A 23,616-nucleotide genomic window follows, 5' to 3' on the forward strand; every position below is an offset into this window, starting at 1 on the left:
CAAAGGAGCATCTTTCTGGCAGTGCCACGTTGGATGGCCGATGGTGTTTTTGTATTTGGATGTTTTGATGATTGCGTAGCCTAGAATTCAGTTTTATTGAAGTGGTAACCGAAAATTAAAATCGAGAAATTTATTAATATGTAATCTTTTTTTTAAGTTTTCTATTTGGAATTTGTAGAAGCATTGAGAAAGAACTGATTAAGGACTTAACAAATAAAGTTGGTAACAACATTAAAAACAAACGATAAGCATGCGTTTTTGTTAATTGTGGGTGAAAGGGATTTTAAATATACACGTGAACAAAGAGAGAACAACGTGTTGGAAACATTCTGTTTTTTGTAATAAATAAAAATACGTTAAATAAACGAACAATCTGTTTACTTTCTTTATTAGGGGACACTCAATTTAAAACCCGCGCGCTCTTAAGTAAAAGGTGTGGGTCACCCTAAATTGACAGTTTTCAACACTGCTTTATGGCTTATTGACCTGACGGCATGCGGTCACATTGCATAACACTCGGTACACAGTGTGACCGTCGAAATGAGTTCTTCGGGTGTATTTTAGTGGTCAACACTTCTTCGCGCAGACCCAAACAAGAAGACAACTCTTGAAATACAGAAAAGAAAAAAAAATTAATGGCACAAAAGTAACGCGAAAAAAAACAATGTAAATATGTGTATAGTGACAGCAAAACACGGTGCATTTGTAACTGTCAAGTGTGCACTCAGAAAATTCGCGAAGTAGCGTGCAAAATTGGCGAGCGAACGCGTCGCTGGTGCTTCACCAACAAATCTCTCCCCACTAAACGTTTTGAGGGTATGTGCGTATGTATGCGTATTGTCTGCTGTCTGAGTGTGTGTTCGAGTGTGCGAATCTGTGTGTTTGTGGGTGTATAGGGCCAAGCATGCTAACGGGACTTTCACTTTGCAATAATACAAAAAACAAAATAGAATACGCAAAATGTTGTTGTTTATTTACCTGTAGTTTCAATTGCGTTGCAGAATGATGAATAACACACGAAATACATGCATAAATGTTGATGAAAATGTCGCTCACGCTGTTGCTGCTTCAGCCGGCGGCGCAACAGCAGCAGCAACAGCAGCCGCAACAACAATCACAACGACGGCAGCGACGCCGACGACGGCGACAGCGATGCCGGAATTTGTGCAACTGAATGAGACGCGCCGTTATATTTATAGAGTGATAGCCGCCATACACGACGAGAGCTTCAACAAGCTTATGAATCGTCTGCTTCGACAATTCGAGTGGTAAGCGAATAATCATCCTTCTTCTTTTGTTCTTTCTCTCTTACACACGCTCTTTCTTGTTATTGTTGTTATTCCCCTCTTAGTGCCATACGCGAAGGGTTCGAAAGCGCACAAAACTCACCGTTATTGTGCCGCAAGTTAGCGCGTTCCATTATCGCACTAACGGACCAAATACATACGCTACACACTCGCCATGGCAGCGACAACAGCTGCAATAATGCCAAGACGTATCGTCAACGCATCTGCTACATTGTTGCCATTTATATTGCCTGTGAATTATGTGCCGCCCAGGATCATGTTGAGAAGGAACGTTGTATCCTGGAACGTATCGGTAGCATGTTGTCGCTGTATGTAGAAGACGGCGATGTGGCTTGTGGTCTGCTTAAGGAGCATACGTTGCGGACACTTGTCGCCATACCCAAGGTCTTTGGACAAGCCAACATTATCACTGTGCTCTACAGGTGAGAACGTTGAATTTTTCGCTGAAATTTATGTTAAATGTGTTTCTTTTTAGCCGCCTCTTTCCCCAATGGTCGTCCACATCCAGCGTCTTCAGTCAAACAGAGTTGCCCGATAGAATATACATCGAATATATTATCATATTCTATTGCTGGCAACGTTTGGAACGCGATGAGGCAACCAGGCATCGTATTATTGAATTTGCCTCTCGGTTTATGCGACCATCATCAACGCTGCCTTGCAACCCCACATATCTGAATTATCTGCCCGATTATGGTGCCTCGCGGACGGCAACTCGAAGCATTCTGGAGTATCTAAACGTACAGCAATCCTGCACAGGATTACGCGCAGCTAGTAGGCTGGACAATCGATCTTCGCAGTCAAATGAAGTGGTGAGATGACCTATTTTGATTTTGATTGATTCCCAAGATTGGCATAGTTATAAAGTTTTGGGTTTGTCATGTTTCAATAGCGAGAGAGCAACAATGAAATTGAAATCTTCGATTTGTTAACGTCAGACCTAATTGCTTATCATTCAAATCTTATCATGAAATGACTCGCTTGTTTGTCAGCTCAATCAGTAAGAATGCTGTTTGTACTACAATTATTATTGTTTAGCACGTTGCCAGATAAACTATCTAGCCATAGAGCACGTTGCAAGGGTGTTTTTTTTTATTGTTAATTATGTTTCGGAATGAATTCCGTACTTATCACAAAAGTGAAATCAAATTATGATGTGCGTCCTTCGGTTAATTCGATGGGGGCATAGTAATCATTTTTAATTATAGTCTCTGAAGTTTCAAAACTGGTTCGAGCAAACAAATAACTTTAATGCGCATTAGATTTTCTGAATGAGTTACGAGTCCTGTTATTAAACGCAGTCTGTTGTAATTTGGTCTTATATTAATCTAGATTCCTTTTGCTTTAGCATCGACACATTCGATATTATATTTTGAAACTAATAATCTAATGTGTCAAAGTTAGTGACGCATTCTTTTGATATTTTTGATTGATTATCTGTTACATTTGCACCAGCTTAATGCAATATTTACTGCGCATTAGATATGGAATAAATTCAAGGCTTATCAAATCGAGTTTACCATAGATAAAATAACAAAGAGTCCTGTTATTGCACATAAACTGATTGTAATGAAAGACTATTTAAAAACAGGTTAACAAAATAATCTCAATTGTTCATATTTTGCAATAAATCCACTTTGACCTTTTGCTTTTAAACTTAGTATAGTAATTAATTCTACTGATTATATCTAAAATTGAGACAGGTTAAAACAAAAAAAGTAAATTTTGTATTGCTCATTTTGTAATTTCTTAAATGAGTCACCTCAAATTACGATGCGTGTTTATGGCTGCGTTAATTTCTAGTAATGATTATCTGTAAAACAGGTTAGAATGCAGTAAAATAATACAAACGTTGCTTCAGGTTAGTTCTGTTAGATATCTAATGATGTTGCGAAACGAGTTTATTTCATATGTCAAAAGTTGTTGAACTATTTGCATAGTAATTTGCTTTTGTATGATAATATGCTGATATACCAACAGTTTATATAACTGTAGAATGCTCTAGTTAAATGAAATACAATACACAGCACTATAACTATGCCAAAATGAATATGATGTCTTAGTAAAAGGTCTGATTTTGGGCATGTGAAGCAGGCAGATGCCTTCACCGGCGCAGTTAGTCGCGTGACAAGGTGACAGGTTGGCATGTTTTCACTGCACATAAAATGACTACAAACATACGCTGAATATCAATTGCAAACAAATTTGATAACTGGAAATGCTGTTGAACTTTACTGAAAGCACACCTTTAACACTTTTTGCAGATCTTTGACTCGGATGAGGAGAAAGCGACATCGGAATCAGGTTTAATGCTGGTCAGCGCAATGGCAGCGGCGATAACGTTGACGAAAACACCGCTGCCGCCACCAGCACCGGATCCGCCGGATTTTCTAAAGACACTCTGTGAAAATGCCAAACGTTTGGAGCCAGTGAAACGTGCCACAGCTTTGTATCGTGGCATTGATAGTACTTGCGAGGTGGTTGATCTCTGCGAGTCCGATGATGATGTGGAAATGTTTTCGTTGGACTTTAGTGTGCCCGCCAATGTCGATGGCAATGCGTCCAGTTCGAATGAAGCGTCGGCAACTCAGTTAGATGATTATCTGCCCGTTACACGTATCTTTCCCAGCAATTTGCGAACTTATCAACGTGCCACGAGCAGTGCAGCTAATGCGTCGGCCAATGCCACAACGGCAGCAGAAACAACATCAATAGCAACAACAACAACTACAGAGACATACACGATGCCACGTATAGTGAACAGCTATAGCTGTCGTCGTGATAGTCTGCATCTTGTAAGCACAACGCAGACACCGCCACATCTTGTTGACCAATGTGTACAAACCGCAGAGCAGGAGGAGGAACAAGAGCAACAGCAGCTGGACAACGTGCAAAACGAAAGTTTTGGCTTTGAAGACGATGCCATGTCCCCCTGCATGTTTTACTCGGATTCACGTATGCCGCTGGTAACTCACAGCTCGAGTCCCGCACTGATCTGTGAAGGGTCCAGCAGCAACATGGAGACGGCGAGTTTAGAGAACAATCATAATCATCACTGCCACCAGCCATCTAGTCGTAATAGCAACAGCAGCGAAACATCGTTGCAGAAGAAACAGGTTACGTTCAGTACGGACCTTTTGGGCGCCTCGAGTAGCTCAGGATTTGGCAAGACCAACAAAATAATGAAGCCCACCATTAAACGTTACAAACAAGTTAATTATATGTCTCGCATATCGTTGACACCAACCTCATCGATGGATCACGTCGAGACACTCAAATGGATGGGGCATAGAGGTAACAAACAAAAACTTTAATCATATTAAAGTGTTGCTAATTCAATTGATTTGCATTCACAGAACATTTGCAAGCTGGACAACGCATGTTTAGCAAAGTGGAAGCCAAGAAACACTGTGATAAAGGGACAGGCGAAGCACTGTCGGCTGTAAATCGTCGTCGAAAGCGACAGGCGACAGATAAACGCTCGTGCGTCACAGTTGCTGATATGGCCACACCGACAATAGAGCTAACGCCCACGACGAGCAATGCATCGAGTGGCACCCCAACTCCTCAACCGAAAAGACTTCAATCGCGTGCTCCACAGCGATCATTGCCCACACCGCCCGCATCAACGCACAGCTCGAATGGCACCGTACGTCACGGACAATGCGAACGCAGCACTGACATTGACATTAATCAATTACAGGCCGAGGCCAGCAGCTATAAGTTTAATCGTCATAAGTTTGCTGATAGCTCTCTGAAGCATGTTCGCTTCTATAATAATTTACTCAAACTGCAACGCATGAAAATGCAAGAAAAACGAGATGAATCTGATGAATCAGCTTCGGTGGCGATGTCTTCGGCGTCGTTGCCGCAACAGCAAAAGCAAAATGCAAAAACGAAACCAAAACAGAAAAATCAGAATCGCAATAAGCTAAAGCTCAAGAGATTACATTCGTTAAATGGTAAGCTACGTCAGAAAGCTGATGAGCTTGAGGGCAACCTGGAGATAATCACGAATTATGCAAAAGAAGAGCGAGCAAAGGCGGCGGCATTATCACAAATTGAGGCGACGCCCAAGCCCATTGTAAGACTGAAACGTATTCACGTTAAAGAAATGATTGTGCCGCACAGTGATATTGACGAAGATCTCGTGGTAAGTTTAATAAAAAAAATCGAATTAATCTTTTCACAAGTGAATTCATTTTACAGGAACACCAAGAGGATATTATCATTCCTCCAGTGAAGCGGGCTTGGAATAGACGTCGACGTCGTAAGGGTCACCAATGGTCGCGCATAAAGAACGTTCAAAAGAAAAAGCAACAAGCTGCAGTAGCTCATACCATATACGATGATTCCTCCGATCTTCAGTCAACCCAAGCAGACTATTCTATTGATAATTGTGTGACGAAGGCAGCTGAACCGTCCGTAACTGCTTCTGTACCTCTTGCCACTCCTGCCATTATAATTGCCTCGACATCATCTACTAGTCCTTCATTAGACTCAGCCAACGTACCAGTTCACACACCATCTCCTGCTGCTCCCTCTGTAACTTCACGTGCTTCGTCTTCTAGTGTCTCGGATCGCTGTCAAACCGAACAAGATCTTAGTATTGCTGCCTATGTGACGCTGGCAGTCAATGGCGAAAGCTGCGACGACCAAGATGCAGTGATGAAGCAAATATCTCAACTGCCCACGCCCAGTCCAGAGATAGAGCAAAGCAGTGCTATGGTTGCACATGAGATTGAAGTAGCTACTAGTAATGTTCCTGTATATTTGCTCAATGGCGAAAGTAGGGATGTGACAACGCCCGTGTCGGCATCTTTGACTAGCGAAGATTAAAATGACAAAACCTGAGACGTGTGTAGAATGCGGAATTTCGAAAGTCCCTTAGTGGAATTTTATGGTGTAACAAATACAAATATATCTATATCTCTATATTTTTGTTGATATTTTAACAAAGCCTGTTGTAGCTAATAAGATAATTATATGTCTGTAAAACTAACTGTAAGAAGTAATCTATAAAATTGTTGAGCCTTATTTAATTCTAATGTATATTCTCTGACTTGTGCGTAGTATTTGCGAAAGCTTTAAGTTCTATTTTATGGAGTTTTATTTTTTTTACTGCTTAATCGTTTATTTTTTATTGATTGAAGCTGCAATTCTAGCATATTTTGAGATCCTCAAAACCCAATGCAAATAGTATGTAAGCATAGTATATGAGATTAGCCACAATTATACAGATTTACTATGTGCATTATATGTTAAGATTATATAAATAATTATAAATTATATTAAAGAATTGATTTTTGAAATGCATTTTATTGAGTCTTTCGTTCATATATGATTAATGTTTCATTTTAGCTGATTCGCGTATATTGAATTTGGGCACACGATCCTTTCTTGCCAAGATTCTGTTGGAATTATCCTCAATGTTAATCGTGCTAATGATTAGATTCACTCGACGTTCAATAACACCAATGAATAGCTTAACATTGTGTACGGTCAAAAAGGTTTTGGAGCTGAGCACATTTAGTATAGGTGCATCATCACAGGCCAGCACTCTATTGAAGAAAAAAATAGTATAACAACTTTTTAAATCTTGTTCATTAAATTTACTTGAATATATCTTCAATTCCTCGAAGTAGTTGCTGCAACCTGCTGCTGAGATTTTGCTTCTTCTCGCTGGTTTCCTTGGCCAGTTGTTCGATGCGAGCGAGTTCATCATTTAGATAATCTAAAGCTTCCGTCTTAAGCTTAAGTTCTTTTTTCGGTTTGCTCAGATTTTTGACGTTCTTAGAAAACACATTTGAAATATCAATTATTATTTTTTTTATAGCTCCTTAAACTTACCGATTTCATCGGTTAATTCTTGAGTAGTATCATTGAGTACCTCCACTTCGTGACTCAGCTCGTTTACGTAGTTGAAGAGTGCAAAGTTTTCATCTTCCTGGCGCTTGAATTGAGCTACCAAACGATCAGTGTCATCCTCCCCATATAATTGCTTAATTTGTTCGATGATCTCTTTATATTCGAATAGTTGTCGCTCGTAGTTCTCCTTTTGAGTCTGCTTCTTGTCCAGTTCACGTTGCTCCAGTTCAGGATTCATACGTTTCTGTCCCTTGATGTCGAAGAACTTTTGCAACTTTGCATCGTGCTCCAAGCGACGCTGCATTTCCCTCATTTCCTGTATGTGCATGACTTTATCATTCTCATTGCGATCCTTCAGCACTGTTAGCTTTGTGCATAGCTCTTGACGCTGATCAAATGCCATTGTCGATTGATCAATCAAGTCCATTATAAGTTTCTTGCCGTCATTAAATTGGGTGACCATCGATTGCCACATGTCATTGAAGTTTGCACTGTTTTTAAAACAAAATGTGTTCAAATAACAATTTGTGTAATTTGACAACATAACGTATACGTAACTTTACGCTCAAACAGGGAAATACGATTAAAATATTAAAAAACCAAATTTAAAATAGTATACAAATGAAAAATAATAAATATAATCTGTATTTTAATAAAATTATTTAAAATAATTATCATTCCACAAGAAAATGTTTAATTTTGTATTAAAGAAAGGTGAAACAAGAAAATCACGTATACGTAAAATTAGCGTTACCGATCTTGAAGCATATGATTTATGGCATCACGCATTTTGCTATTCTCCGTAAGAACATCGCTGCACTTTTTGTTGACCACATCGAGCCGATTCTCCAATTTGACGACGCTCTTTTGCACCTTGCAAATGGTGTCCTTATAACAATTGTCGGGCACTTCGTTGCGACGCAATGCATCGATTTCTTTCTCCATTTTCCTGATGTGCCCTTCTAATTCCCACAGATTAGTACGTTCGCTTTGTAAGACCCTTTGCAATTCGGTTTGTTGCTTCTGCAAGGAACCCAAATGCTTTTCTTTATTGGTGTTCTTGCGAGCATGAGTGCCGCCTTCCAAGGTTCTGATTTCTTCCTTTAGTTTCTCATGCTCTAACTGCAAGACGTTGATCATATGATTCTGCTTTTTCAAACGCTTTGCCTTCTCCTCGAGGAGACCACGCAGATCTAGCTGAAGCGATCGATGTTGGCGCTGGAGACGCTGCAATTCAGCGGTGGCCAATTGATCTAGTTGGTCGGACATCTTAACAGAAACTGTTAAAGTTTCTTTATATTTACATCTTCATAATACGGTTGCTAGCCGGCAAACTGTTACTTGGCAACAGTGTCAGTGTTGGAAAATACCTTTAAAGTGCTAACGTTTCGTGGTGAATGTTAAAACTGAAATTTGAAATTCCGTTTAAATAAAACACACTGGACAATATTTTTTTTGATATTTTTATGGTAAAAGTTTATTATTTGTAACTTTATTTTTTAGTTTGTTCTTTGCGTTTTGTTTTTGTTTTCCTGTTTAAATGTCTATAAAGTATATATAATATATATTTTTCTGCATTTTTGTAATTTTACCATTTTGGTTTTTCTTATCTTTTTTTTTAATGTTTTTTCTTATTTATTTATTTTTTTTTTATTAAACTTGCCAGTTTTTCGCCTGTTTATTTTGTGTTTTTTTTTTCTTTTGTTCACTTATTACATTTGCATAAGTTGTCATGTATAATAATTATTTATTAATAATAATTTAATTGTTGTAATTATAACTTGGTTTACTTTTGCTCTAGCTTCATATTCTTCTCCATCCTCCCATTTTATTTTTCAATGTTCTGCTCCTCGTTTATCATATTATTTTCCATATGTCGCCCATACACGACGCCCAGTTTGGCAAACGAAACAAAATTTACATGTTTGCCCTTTTGAAAACTGGCAAAATTTAGCCTAAACTTTGCTTGATATTCATATTATATTTAGTATATATATATTTTTATTTATTTTGTTGTTCTCTTTTTATATTATTGTTAGCTTTTGTTAGCTTATACTGCGCATTTTGGCCTAACTGCTGTCGTTTCTCGTTCTTTATCAAACAGATGAATTATGTAAATAAAAAACCAACAAATAAACAAGTTGAGAAAAGGCGCAAATAATGTTTACTCATTTACTCGTATGTCGTATGTACTCGTATAATAATGCATGTAAGTAGTTGTTGCTCTGGCTCTAATCATTTTATAATCATGTTATTGTAATTTGGTATTGTATTTGTATTTGTATTTGTATTTGGAGTTGTAGTGTAGTATGTATACTTATAAATATATGTTAGGTTTATTTATGTATGTTCTTGTATGGCATATAAATAATGTTTAAACTAGACTTGTTAATGCATCATTACGCCTGTTAAGTATTAAAATATTTTTCTTGCATAGTTTTGTGTTATTTGTTTTGGTTTTTGCTTTTGTTTTTGTTTTTGGTTTGCGTTTCTTCCGTTTCTTCTCAATATTAATTAATAGTTTCTTTGATAGCTTTAAATGTGTGATTTCAACAATTTTTCGCAGTGTTGAGCGAAAAATTAAATTGAATATATATATGTATGTATATATATATATATAATAGATATATTTTTAATGTTTTTCGGTGTTTACTTTCATCCTTTTGTTTTCATGAACGAATGCACAAATTTTACACACTTCGCCATTGAGTTTGTTATTATTTATAAATTGTATTCAATATACACATATGTATAGTATATAGTATATATATATATAGTTAATATAAAGACCATTTCTTTGCTATTTTAAATTAGTTTATTTAATGTCTGCCTCTTCCTCAATCCTTCTGCTTATGTATCGTTTCTCTATGTATTTCCATTTCCAACTACATTGCCTATTAGTTTACTTCTGCACTTTATATGTATGTATGTATATCATGTATAATGTATGTATAAATATAAATTTTGTAATATATAATTAAGTATTTACTCGTTTTGTGAGAATGTGTGTGTGTGTGTGTGCACATGTGCATGTTCAATGTGTTTGTCAAGGTCTGTGAGTCTGTCTATAATAATAATTACGAGTATTCGGATTGAATTCTGATTCCGGTTTGGTGAATTTCAATTGTGTAAACATAGTTAATTTATTATCGAAATAAATGAAACGCCAAACATGCTGTCAGTTAGGGAATAATATTGAAGAGTGCTGAGAAAAATGATGAAAATTGTTGATTTTTGTTTTAAAAATGCAAAATGCGAAAACTTGCATCAAATAGTGAAACAATAATTCGAACATTGATGCAGATGTTTTGAAATTGTTTTTAACTTTCTTTACTACACGTTTTGTTTTGTTTATATTTTATTTGTGTTTACTTATTCATTTTCTTTCTTGATTTTGAAACCATTTTACATTTAATATTTAATTTTTTGTTGTTGAGTTGATTATAATGTTTCTTTAAATTTTTTTGTTAAAAAGTTGCTTGAAAATCTTTCCGAATCAATATAAATTGTGTTTAGTATTTTGTTTATTTTCATTTTGTATTTTTATTTTCAACAGCAGACTTCAAAAGGGAATGAATTTTCTGAAAGTATTTCATTTTGCTTTACATTTATGCTACAAATTTTATGTGCAAGTTTTTTGGGTTTTTTTTTTGTTTGTTGTTCACTTATGTTTATATGGCATTAGGCTTTTCATTTGCTGCTAAATTTCTTATTGTTTTCATTAAAGGTGCTCTTCAAAAATCTCAAATAATACCTTATTTGCTGTTTCAATATCAATATCAATATCTATAGTGTGAGTGTAACTATCTGTGTATTGTATGTACGTGTGACTAGGGATAACTTTAATGCAAATAAGAATTAAAGCCGATGCAATTTCGAACTGTAAGAATCGGAGTGACTAATCGGCTTTTGTAACGCAGTATGCAGAATTGTTATTCAAAATTCAAGTTATTAAATTTGCTTATACGTGTATTAGGGTTATAACTGTATGCGTGTGTGTGTAAGTGTGTGTGTGTGCTAGTGCTAAGTACGGACGGATTTCTAAACAGAAAGTAAAGCGTGTGTGTACCAGAAAAAGCTGTATTGTATTCGGGATCTACATAATCATTGAACGTAATTGGAACAACACTCAAGGGTTGGCCTGCAAATGTATCGATGTGTGTGTGTGATTGTGTTTGTGTATGCTATATACTAAACTAGCAACTATTATTAAATAATTAATAATTTGTAATTATTAAACCCTCGTAGGCAAGTAGTTTTAGGCTTTTTCTTTACCTATTTACAATATAAATTCGCTTTGATCTTTTGTTTTTTTTTTTCGTTTTTTTGTTTTGTTTTTTTTTACACTTAGCCTGCTCTCAAACTGTATCATTTCGCAACTGTGATCAGTATCTAATATTTGGCTAAGTTCTAAAAGATAACATTTTTATCTACAAAAAATAACTTGGGGCCTTTCATTTTCATATTCATATTCATTTCGTTTCGTTTCAATTCATTTCATGTTCACTTCAATTCAGTTGAATTTCTTTGCATTTCATTTTGTATAATTGCAAAATTGGTTTATAATGCATGTTGACCTTAGTTCGCTAATAAATCTTTTGCATTATTCTTGCATTTATATTAATAATAATAATTGTCATAATAATAGTATAATATATAATTCATCGCCTATATAAATATGACTAGATTTCCATTTTCGATTTATATTTATTTGTTGTTTTTAAAAATTTTTATTTCATATTTTTTTTTTGTTTAAATGCACTTTCTGAGCTTTCTTACAAGCGCCGCCAATTATTGTTGCTGGTTGTTGTTGTTGTTCTGTTCCTATACACTTACATATGTATATAAGTATGTATATATAAATGTATATATATTTATACTTTCCTACTACTGCACTCCTGTCCCAACTATGCCCATTTTTTCTTTTTGTTGTTGCTCTAGAGAACTATTCAAGCAAATTTCTAATTTTATGCAAAGCTTTCAAGAGTTTTGTCAAGCTACCAAATCGAAAATCAAAAATTTAGTGCAAAAGCTTAAGGAAACTAGTAGTTTGGAACCCAAATAAAAAGTATGTATTAATGTAATAAGTATACTAAAATTATTATTTGTTTTATGTTTATATGATTAGTATTATTATTATTATTATTATTATTATAATTATTATTAATTGCATGTTTTACCCTGTATCCTATAAGTTATTCGTGTTCAGATTAAAATAAACCCAAATGCTATCAAGGCAAAATGTTCTAGGCCTAGCAAAAAAGATATGCACCCCTCCCTCAATTCGTAGGGATATTAAGTCCCCCGTCTAATTGGGCCCATTTAACTGTGTGTGTATCTAAATGTGTTGTTTGTTTTATTCTGGTTTGTTGTTTGGTTGTTGGTTGTTTGTTTGCTTGTTTGTTGATAGTTGGTTGTTGGTTTGTTGTGTATAAAAAACTAGTGTATGAAATTTAGTAGTCCATGGTTATGGTGGGGTCATTTAATGTGCCTTGCTCTAGATCTATCGTTAATCGTTACCGTTTATCGTTTATCAATTATCGTACTGTAATTTTGTTTAAGTATAACTTTCATTTTGTTTTTGTTGAGTTAAATACCTGCAGAAAAGTGTATCTAAATATATTTTTGATTATTAAGTTCTAAACTTGGACTCATGTGTTTTTTTTGGTTGTTGTTCTTGTTGTTGTTGTTGTTCTTGGTTGTTTTTGTGTTTAGTGTTTCGTAAGCTTCATTCACTACTTTGTCTAGCCTTGTCGATAACTAGCATAGAGTAATTAATTAATTAATAAGTTAGTTAGTTGATTTTGTAGTTATCATCTATAAATTATATATAGACATTCTATAAGAATGCCCTCATAATAAAAATACTTTATATATAGGACTAAATGTATGTATCATAGCGGAGCCACTATAAGTAAGTATATTCATGTAAATCTTATGATTTAAGTTTAAGGAACGATCATCGATAAGAGACTTCATTTTCTTTTAGTAAATATACAATGCTTAATCTTAAGATTTATTTCATATCTTTCAGTTAAGTTTTAGACTGCAAATTAAACTAATCTATGCAAATCAAAGCTAATTATGCGATATGAAAGAATTTTCTTTTCTTTTCTTTATGTTGTGTTTTGTCTGATTTTTTTTTTTTTTTTTTTAGAAAGAAGTAGTGCATTTCTAACTCCCATTTTTCATTTCATATATTCGAGTAATCGAATCTACGACTAACATTTTTTTTTTTTTGGAGGGGCGTCCAATAGATCACTAGAATGTGAATTCTTTCATCTGAAAAAAATTGTTCGTTTAATTTCTACGATATACGCGTTGTATGTTTTTTCATTTTCTGATATGATGTGCTTTGTATTTGTTGTTTATTTATGTGTGAGAACGCGCTGAAGATCTTTTAATTGTTTTATAAAAATGAAAATCATTTGAGCAGTAAACTGTATTTTGGCAAAATTTGCAAATGCAAGTGCCAATTTGAAATCTTCGTGGAGTTGCCATTTGCCAACATTTCATCGAATTGGGGCGAAACCTGGCGAATCTTTTATATAGGTTGTGCCTTTCATTAGTTCCAATTTTAACGCTTTATGCTCAAGGTACAATTGTCGTTTTTCCTTTATTTTATTTTGTTTTATTTATTTTTAATAATTTCAATTCGACATATGTTTTTTTTTGTTTTGTTTTTTGTTTGTTTAACGTTTTGCATCACATTTCATTTCGAATTTAAAATAACCGCTCAATGTTAGCATTAATTATTTAATAATTTTTTTTTTATTGATTATTTATTTTATTATGTTATGTATCTTGTATGCATTAATTTTGATTTGGCTTCTTGGTTGCTAGTTATCACCGCATTCGAAAACAAAATGTTTCAATTTATATTTAATTTAGTTTTTGTTTTTCATTGTTGATTTACGGAACATAATTTAACAAATATTAAAAGCAACGAAAAAGAATTTTATTTGATTTTGGTTACACAGTTGTTTTTTTTATTTTTAACGTTCAAGTCACAGCCCTTTTGTATGTGTTTTATGTTTTCAATCAATCAATGAGAGAAATTATAATAAATTTGGACATGAAAATGATATGGGTTTAATGTGCCAAATTCTCAGTCCGTATTTAGGTCTGTAGGTCCGTTTGGTTATTCAAAGCTCTGCCAATTCATAAGCCACATCTTCACACTTGAAAAATAATTAAGGAAAATAAAACAAGTTTTGGTTTTTGTTGGTATTTTGTATTTGTCAATTTGTTGATCGCTTTTATTTCATCATCGGTTTAGTTTATTATTGTTACGCATTAGAAATAATAATATGTATTGATAATTTAAGTTTCTGTATATTTTTTGTATTTGTTTTAATTTTTGTTTTGTTTTGTTTTTTTTTTGTTTGGATATATAATTTGCATAATTTTGCCAAAATCAGTTTTTTGCACTAAGTTTTTAATTTTAGTTTTTTGTTTTGTTTTGTTTTGTATTTTATTTAAATGTTGTGTATATATAGTCTAAAACGTTTTGTATAATAGCATAGAATAATAATGATAATAATAATAATTTGTTTTCATATATTTAGTTTAAATACTTGTTCGTATTTTCAATACAAAAAATCATAATTAATAATAATAATTATAATAATAATAATAATTTATTATTATCTCAATAGTTTGACTTTGTTTAAAGTTTGTTTTATGCAATAATTAACTTGAATTTGACTAGATCGATTCATACAAGATCGTAAATACATATAGTGAGAGTATATGTGTATGGGTGTATGCTTTACGTGTGGATTTTGGGTGTGGGTGTGGGTGTATTTCGTGTATTGCTCTAGTAAAAATCTAGATTAGCATTTTTAGAAGCTGTCAAAATTGGGGCTTTGTAGTTACTTAACTTGCTTTTTGTTTTGTTTTTTTTTAACTACGGTATAATCGCTAAAATCAATTGATAATTTTGCATATATATATAAATATATATATATGTGTATGTATGTAAATGTACTCGTATGTATATGTATTTATGTATGTATATAGTTATATGTTAGTAATTTTTGTGTGTATATAATGCATTTTGGTTTGTTTCTGTGTTTCTTTATTCCTTGCATTTTGTATTGGGGGATTCGTTTATAATATTTACAAGATATTACTCTTAACATTTGATAAAACAAAATGAATTGAAGTGAATTGAAACTGAAGAATTTGTTGTAGTTTTTTTTATTTTAGGTTTTTACTTATATTCGAGAGTACGTTAGCTAGAAGCTAGGCCACATAGCGTCGTCATAAGTAAACACATATCTCAATCTAATCGGATTTATACTTGGCCAATAAACTGTAAGGTATTTAATACTGTCCCATAACGTACTGGCTAACTGGTAATGTTCATTTTTGATTGGGATTTTCATTCATTTAATTCAAGGAAAGTGACATATGATTCGAATCTATTGTTAAGTAGTGTGTTTGGGGGGAACTCATAAATAAGTTAAGTATTTGCACAAAAGTATATATTGCACTGGTAACAAAACTAACTTTAACTTTGATAACAATTTGTTTAATGCTTAAATATTCTTATATATTTTATATTTAATATATATATATACTCATATATATTTATTATTTAATAATTAATTGTTTTTATCATTAGTATCAAATATGTGTCGCAAGTTCTGTTTCTGAACCCACAAACTAGGCTCTAAACGTAGTTCTCTTCTCGTTTTTTTTCTCTATACAAATTCTAAATAATTGTTACATTTTAATTTTTTATCTTTCTCCATCTTCTCTTATGTTCATTTTTGGCATATTTAGCTGTAGATTTGACAATCTTCCACTTCATTTTGTACAGATATATATAGATATATATATATATATTTTTTTTAATTCCTCCTTTTCTTTTATTTTTTAAAGACAAAGTCAAATTGTTTAATGATTTGAATCAACAGATTTCAGTTGACTAAAATTGTTGGATTACGGTTTTAATTTTTTGCTTTCTGTTTTTTTCTTTTTCTTTCTTTTAATATGTGACATTTTAAGTTAGATTTGCTTGCTATGTGTGTGTGTGTGATTGAGTATGAGTGTATGTATGTGAGTGTTAAATAAAAGGCAAAAAATCTTTAAATATACATATAAAATGTCAGTGTTGAATTTTCTAGTTTTGCTAAAAATTGTTTTTGCCTTTATATAAAAAATGCTAAATTTAGTTTATATATGTATGTATATATCATCAATAATAATAATAATTTATGCCATATGCATGTTATTTGTTAATTTCTTTTTTTTTTTAATAATAATATGTGTAAATTTTGTTGTTCTTGTTACTGTTGTTGTTTGCTTTGTTTGGGCGAGGGCGCGCTATGGTCAACTTTATCATTATTTGGATAGAAAGTTTGTGGCTTTCTTATCGGGGTGTTTTGTATTGGAGGAGCTTGTGAAATCAAGTGGCCAAAATGTTCAATTGTCTGTCATATGTATATATATACTATATATAGATATATGTATACATACTTTCTTAGCAAAATTTCCATTTGTAGCTTATACCTTTGCTCATATATGTACATATATAATATACATATATATATCATATATCTTTTTGTTTTCAGTTTTATAATTATATATAGATATATATATATACTATATATATATATATGTATATGTATGTATATTTGTAAGTACCTGTATTTGTTTTTGTTGCAAGCAGCTAAGTTTAAGTGTAAAGTTTGTTTGATTTTTTTACTTTAATTATTTTTAATGCTATAAAATCGTTTACGATTTTTTTGGTTTGTTTGTTCGTTAGTTTTAAAACAAAAATCAAAACCGTGCTTTTGCCAAACTGAATTTCTTTTTTCATTCATTTCGGAAATTGAAAATTAGTTGTCTAGGGGCAAATCAAAATAACAGCATTCAATTTGCTCGTTTCTTATAATTTTTTTTCTTCGATTTTTAGTTTGTTTTGTATTTGTTCAATATTTAGTTCTAACAAATTCATTATTATATTTAAATAATTATATATTTCTTTTCTTTCTTTTACATATTGTAAAAAATGATATTTTCGCTTGTTTGTTGCAGGCTACGCAAAAACCTTGTGTGGTTCTTTAATTTTGACTTAAGGATACTTCTCAAAGCATATCGCATATTAATTTGCTTGCTGCTTTCACCTAGTGCTAAATTTATTTTTCATTAATCTCCTTAAAATTAATTAAATTCGAATTTTTGTGTTAATTTTTATATTTTATATATTTATGTATATATATGTATATATATATATGTATATAATGTACATATATATATATGTTTATGTATGTATATATATATAATCCTTTGCCATTTTGCTTAGTTCTAAATGCTAAAAAGTTGCAGAGCTACATATCATCATCATCTTTGTCATCGTCATTATCATCGTTCTACTCTCTATCATTAACTCCTTTCTAACCACCAACTCATATGCATAGTTTTTTTTGTTTGTCATTTCATCCAATTAACAGATTCAGTTTTGATAGTTTTTCTTCTAATTTTCCGTCCTTCTCCCTTGTGTCGTGTATTTCATATTTTTTTTTTTAATTTTAATTTTTATTTTTCCTAGCAGCGTGTGATTTTTTTCTCTTCTCTATTTTCACTATTCATTTAATTATTCTTTTTTCGTTTTTAATTTTAATAAATTCCCGTGACCAATTTTTATATATCGTATAAAAAATGGTTACTGCCTTTTTTTTAAGTTTTTAATTTTAATTTATTATTCCACTTTTTTTGTTTTTATTGAAAACCCAGATAATTTTGGTCTCTTACCAGTCAGTTTTTGTCTCAAGTTTGTGATTGTGTAGGTGTGTGAGTGTGTGTATGGATGTAAGTTTGTATGTGTGTGTGCATATGTTGTTGTTTGCTCTTTTTGTTGTTAACAAAACTATCAATATCAATGTTTGTTGCTTGCTCTATAAATATATATATTAATATATATATATTCATATACATATATAATCGTTATTTGGCAAAAATTTTTTTTTGGTTTTTGTTTTTCAACATTTTTCATTTTTTTGTTCATCTCATTTCTAATATTTAAGTACTGTTCTCAGCTGCCTGTATATATATATACTATATATAGTTGCATGTATGTTCTGCTGTTTTGTATATATATATATAAATCTATTTAAATTTCAGCTCTAAAGTATTTCTTTTTTTTTTTTTTTTTTTTTTTTTTGTATTATACATTTTTTGTTTACCATTTTTTAGTGTTTTTTTTTTGCATCCATATGTATGAATATGTGTGTATTTTTTTTTAATGTTGGGGCTTAGTTTCATTTTAACTGCGCTGAAGTACATCTGAAAATTGAAATATATCGTTAGTATTTTGGAATAAAGAATTGCAGATTATCAGTCAAATAAAATAGTTGATTTTTGAATTTTTTAAATATTTTATTTGACTTGATTTAAGTGAAGAATGATCCGTATATCATTTTAAGATTTTTGCATAAAGTCTCACCCTTTAGAAAAGTTGATTCGTGGCGTTGCTTGACGATGTTGTTGCTAAGCTTTTCGCTTTTGTTGTTGCCACAAGAACAGCTTTTCGACCAGCTCAACTTTGGAAAAGCGATTCGATTGCGAATTGTTGTTGTCACTGCCACTGTGGTTTCTGTTGCTGTTGTTCATATGGTTGCTGTGGTGGATGTCGATGTTGTGGTGGTTGCTGTTGATGTTAGTGTTGCTATTGATGCTGTTGCTATTATTGTTGTTGCTGTTACAGTTGCTGTTGCTGGTGTTGTTGGCGCTGTAGCGATAACAATAGGTACCACTTCGCCAACTGGCAAAAGTATAGGGCATTGTATTGGGATTTGCATTGCGATCATTTGTTAATTGTGGCCTAAAACTGTTGCTAAAATTATTTGTTGTAGTTGTTGCTGTGGCGTCTCTTGCTGCTCCTACTGTTGCCGCTGTAGTTGTTGTCGCATTATATTGTTGCTGATGTTGTAGTTGTTGTTGTTGCTGTTGTTGTTGTTGTTGTTGTTGTTGAAGTAAGTTACGCTTGAGGAACTCCGATTGTTAATAAGGTCGATTGGCATCCTTTGGCCGCTTCAATTGAACTTTCAGTCTTTTCATGCCAATCTGGAAGCCATTCATGGCCTGAATGGCCGCTTGAGCGCTGGTGGGGTTATCAAATGAAACAAAACCTGCAAAGCGAACAAAGGCATTAGTAAGCAAATATAATGCAATGAATAGAAGAAGGTTTGAGTTTAGTTTACCGAAACATTTGCTCTGATTTGTAGCACGATCGATGAAGACCTTAGAGCTGATCACATTGCCAAATGGCAGGAACATTTGCATTAATTCTGCATCACCAAATTCTTGTGGCAAATGATAGATGAATAGATTGCAGCCCTCCGGGCCAGATATAGAACATCCTGGGAACATCAGAAAATCTTAAAAGAAGACATTACAAGAAAAGAAACAAAGTAGAGAAAAGAAATTAAACGATGAGCTAAATCATAAGTCAGAACTTTATGAGTTGAGTCTGCAAGTTTTTTTGGCTGAATTTTTTTTTTTTTATTTTTGTTTGAGTAAATAATTATGTTTTTTTTTTTTATTTAGTGTCTCGTGTTTCGTGGTTGATTTTGTAGACGATTCAACTAAAACTAATGCGTTTCATAAGACTGCAAAAACTAAATTACAAACTGAGAAGAGAGAAGTAAACCAGAATGGAGAAATAATAGCAACAAAACTAACAGTAACAAAATGCGCTTGCACAGTAGGCTAAAAGATATTGTAGACATACTCGTATACTAAATATTTAAGCTTAATCAACTACCAGTTCTATATAAATCTAGAGATACTTAAGAATTAAGCTTAGGGAAGGCTTTGGTATTGACTTTTGAGATTGAGATTATTGTTTCTTTTCGATATTCAGCAGCCCCATTATTTTTTTTTTTTTATTGAGTATTATAATCGTATGATATGAGTTCAGTTTAATGTTTCATGTGTGTCATGCAGGGTAATTACTAATATATTAATCAATTAATTAAAAAACACAATTAACAACTTACTACTCGCAACAAATATTTTGAAAAAGAAAAAAAACACGTTACGATCAAGTTAGGATTATTAGGGTTAGATACACGTACACACACACACACATGTAGATGTAGTTAGAGTTAGAGATAGAAAGAGAGATAGAGACACAGACACTTATGTAGGTACATGTATATAGCTGACTATAATATAGACAAGTATATATCTATAGACATCATATATACGTCTTCTTCTTTTTTTGATAATGGTGTGCTTGCATCTTGTCTCATCAACGATTTACACACAGTTTGAAAAAGACAAAAGAACTGAGAGAGAGAGAGAGAGAGACGAACGAAAGAAAGTGGAAGACAAAAAACACAAAACAAGCGAAACAAAGTTACATAAAATTTTATGATATTCCATGTGCCGAATCGCCATATCCGTAACCCCTTTTCTGACCATTTCGCGTTTGATGCGAATATCTCGGAATATACGCCGACGGTTTTTATGTGATTTTAAGCAGTTTATATGTAATTTTTACGATCTCACATAAAATGTCTTTAAATGCAGCCATTAAAAACGATTTACGCCTTTGCCTTTTTGCAACCCCTTTTTACATACTTGAAAAATAGGAGGGGGAAGTGGGGGGCAAAAGTGCGTCAAAAGATAAGAACGACTTCCAAATAAAAAAAAAGAATACAAGTAATTAATTTTAACGGCCCCCTTTTAGTTTAAATACTTTCTTTGAAATAAAAACAAAATTAATTATTTTTTGCGACCCATGAATTGCGATATTGTCACTTTACGCGTGTGTGTGTGTGTCTCATAGATAAATATGCAGTTGTATAAGTGTAGGTGTGTGTGTGTGCTGTGTTAAACAAATGCTAATACAAAAAGACCCGCAGCTTTGTATAGTATGAGTTATTCGATTTTCCATTCATATTAAAAAAATCAAATACAATATTCAGTTACAGAACTAACAAAGACAGAGATAGATAGAAAAGAGAGAGAGAGAGAAAGACAGAGAGAAAACGGAACTAAAGGGAAAAACCGAAAAATAATAATGAAAAGCTTACCTTCACGCTGAGTGGGTGCAACCGCCGCTAGGGGAGGTGGTAAAGCTTGTGGAAACTGTCCATAGACGGCGGGAAAGGCTGCGTTATATATAAATAATTTTTGTTTTTGGTTTTTACACAAAATCCGAAACATTTATAAAGACAACACAACAATTAAGTATACGTATATAATGTTTAAGTTTAATTAAGTTTAGTTAAACTATTTATAATCGAAATAAAAACACACGAAATATGTTCCATATCAACAATTTGTTAATATCATTTACTGGTACTATTAGTTTTTGTATTTTGAAAATACAGAGATTAACCAGTTGAGGGAGGTAACTGGATTTGATGAACGTTTTTAGGCTTTACAAAAGTTACTTGAACATGGAACATTATTTAGGATTTTACAAACTGTTGAACGGAAACATTTGAAATAATTAAAGATCTGTTTTTAAATGGATTTCGCAAAAAAATGTTAAACGTTTAACATTGAACAACAGATTTGCATATACGACGTTCTTCATATATTTGACACAAAAATGAAAAACAAACTAAGAATACGAATTTAAACCGAAAAGCCATCGAAAGCATTGAGGAATCGTTTTCAAATATGACAGAAATAGGAAATAACCCTTAGAACAGTCAGTGTATTACGAAAATCTGCAACATATTTGAAAGCAATTCCTCAATCCTTTGGGAAACAAATGAAGTATGTATATATAGAAGTTAGAGTTATATATAACACTTTACTAACAATATATATTTATGGCATGACACAACAATTATTAATTATTTCAATAAAAACAATTATGAATGATTGAGCTGTTTTATTCTGTTGTTATTGTTTTCTTTTTTATATATGGTTTATATATATAGATAAATTTCTTTTGCCTGCCATATATAGCGGCAACAGATTTGGGGTCTAATCATGATGAGACACTCTATGACAATGGCAATGAATGAAACAACATGTGAGTGACAGAGATAAAGAGACAGAGAGTGAGAGAGCATTTTATAGGGAGAGAAAGTGAGAGAAAAACGAGAAAGTTGGGGGCAGTGTTTGCTGGGCTAATCATGACGTAATAAATTCAGAAATTGAATTTAATTGATATGTTTTGTGCCTAGAAAAAAAATTGCACTCTAACCAATTTAATTACTTTCTTTTTTTTTTGAGGGTTGGGGTGGGTGGAGTTGGGTAACCATATAAATAAAATGTCTTAAATCAGTAAGTCTAAATCTAGCCTGCGTGAGGGAACTTACCAACTCCTGGAAATGGTGGCAAACCAGGGAAGGCATGTTGCAGTGCAGCAGCATCGCCATTTGGCAAACCTTGTGGTGGTATGGTCAGATGCAGCGGATCTGTGGGATATATAGAGTATGTAGAGATAAGATAAATGTAGAAAATTGAGGTATATAAATATGGTTTTTTATTCCAACATATTATACTTGAGTTTATTAAATGTAGAGTCATTGTTAATTATAAATACTCATTAATAGAACGATCTAATTTTACTTTATATCAACGGCAATAAATATCAGATATCTAATAAAAGCAATTTACTGAATTTAGTTTGAAATATTGAGAAGTAAGTGATAGGCCTCATCAAAATATGTGTGCTATAATATTGAGGGAATATTTGACATTGTAAATTAGAAATATTGGTCAATAAAATTGTCTAATTTATATAAATACCAACAACAGTAAATAAAAGATAGCAATCATATTAAACGTCGTGATAATATGCTAAACAACATCATCGAATTGATTTATTGTAGATGGAAAAGTTTAGCTAGCTTTATTGATTGTTGGGACTTAATTGCATTTCTTGACATTATCGTATGTTTAGCATACTATGGTGTTTTCTTTGTAACAGTATATAGATATTCGAAATAGGTATATTTTCATTATTTTTCAGTATATAATGATGGTATATTTTCACAATAATTTCGCATCGTCTTAGACTTGAATGTAGTAGTATATCGAAATATAACTAAATGTATATATACTAAAATTTCAGAACTTTTGGTATATAAAATTGGTATAATTTAACAATAATACCGCCCTGTATGTTTATTTCTTATAAATATGGGACTACTACTTACGTGGGAATGCCGTTTGTGGAATGCCATTCGTGAAGACACCATCCGCAACTGAAGCAGCTGCAGCGGCGGCTGCTGCGCCACCTGGCTGACCATTGGGCGTATTGGCGCCCATGTTGAAGTTGGGCATCGTCGGCGATGGCAGCGACGGTGGCTGGCCGGTGCCATTGAGGCCATGAGGTATTTGCGTTGCCAATGCGGCCATTGGATTCATGTATGCGGCTGCCGAGCCAGGAGCTGTGGCCGCGGCGGCCATCAGAGCCGCTTGCTGTTGTTGCTGTTCACAAGGAAGGCAAATGGCAATT

General features: G+C 32.8%; 3 protein-coding genes across 13 annotated transcripts in view; 1 reads left to right on the forward strand and 2 right to left on the reverse strand.

Annotated features, from left to right (window-relative positions):
- The first annotated feature begins 506 nt into the window (after window positions 1-506).
- Window positions 507-6,623, forward strand: LOC133844413 (uncharacterized). The gene is made up of 7 exons (XM_062278374.1): window positions 507-816; window positions 1,002-1,268; window positions 1,352-1,729; window positions 1,783-2,119; window positions 3,572-4,601; window positions 4,664-5,460; window positions 5,517-6,623. Exons 2-7 carry the CDS (start codon window positions 1,003-1,005, stop codon window positions 6,144-6,146), a joined length of 3,438 nt encoding a protein of 1,145 aa, XP_062134358.1. The 5' UTR covers window positions 507-816; window position 1,002; the 3' UTR covers window positions 6,147-6,623.
- On the reverse strand, window positions 6,583-10,669 carry LOC133844415 (coiled-coil domain-containing protein 63). Its single transcript, XM_062278376.1, is given in 5 exon segments — window positions 6,583-6,868; window positions 6,924-7,072; window positions 7,074-7,099; window positions 7,158-7,666; window positions 7,930-10,669. Coding segments are annotated over 5 exon segments (1,416 nt in total). The 5' UTR covers window positions 8,445-10,669; the 3' UTR covers window positions 6,583-6,651.
- A 113-nt stretch (window positions 10,670-10,782) lies between these two features.
- The window catches only part of LOC133844417 (CUGBP Elav-like family member 4), a 171,050-nt gene continuing 158,216 nt past the window's right edge, over window positions 10,783-23,616 (reverse strand). For 4 of the 11 annotated variants that reach the window (XM_062278383.1, XM_062278377.1, XM_062278385.1 and 1 more), the window contains 6 exons: window positions 23,315-23,588; window positions 22,472-22,570; window positions 21,227-21,304; window positions 19,388-19,564; window positions 18,631-19,315; window positions 10,783-18,470 (listed from right to left, as the gene is read on the reverse strand). In XM_062278383.1, coding sequence (XP_062134367.1) covers window positions 19,188-19,315; window positions 19,388-19,564; window positions 21,227-21,304; window positions 22,472-22,570; window positions 23,315-23,588 — 756 coding nt within the window. In that variant the 3' untranslated portion in view covers window positions 10,783-18,470; window positions 18,631-19,187. The remainder of the gene's footprint in view (window positions 18,471-18,630; window positions 19,316-19,387; window positions 19,565-21,226; window positions 21,305-22,471; window positions 22,571-23,314; window positions 23,589-23,616) is intronic. The other 7 variants (XM_062278387.1, XM_062278380.1, XM_062278388.1 and 4 more) reach the window with 2 other exon arrangements.

This window comes from Drosophila sulfurigaster, chromosome 3 (genome assembly GCF_023558435.1).
Source record: "Drosophila sulfurigaster albostrigata strain 15112-1811.04 chromosome 3, ASM2355843v2, whole genome shotgun sequence".
In the NCBI taxonomy this organism is placed as follows: Eukaryota; Metazoa; Arthropoda; class Insecta; order Diptera; family Drosophilidae; genus Drosophila; species Drosophila sulfurigaster.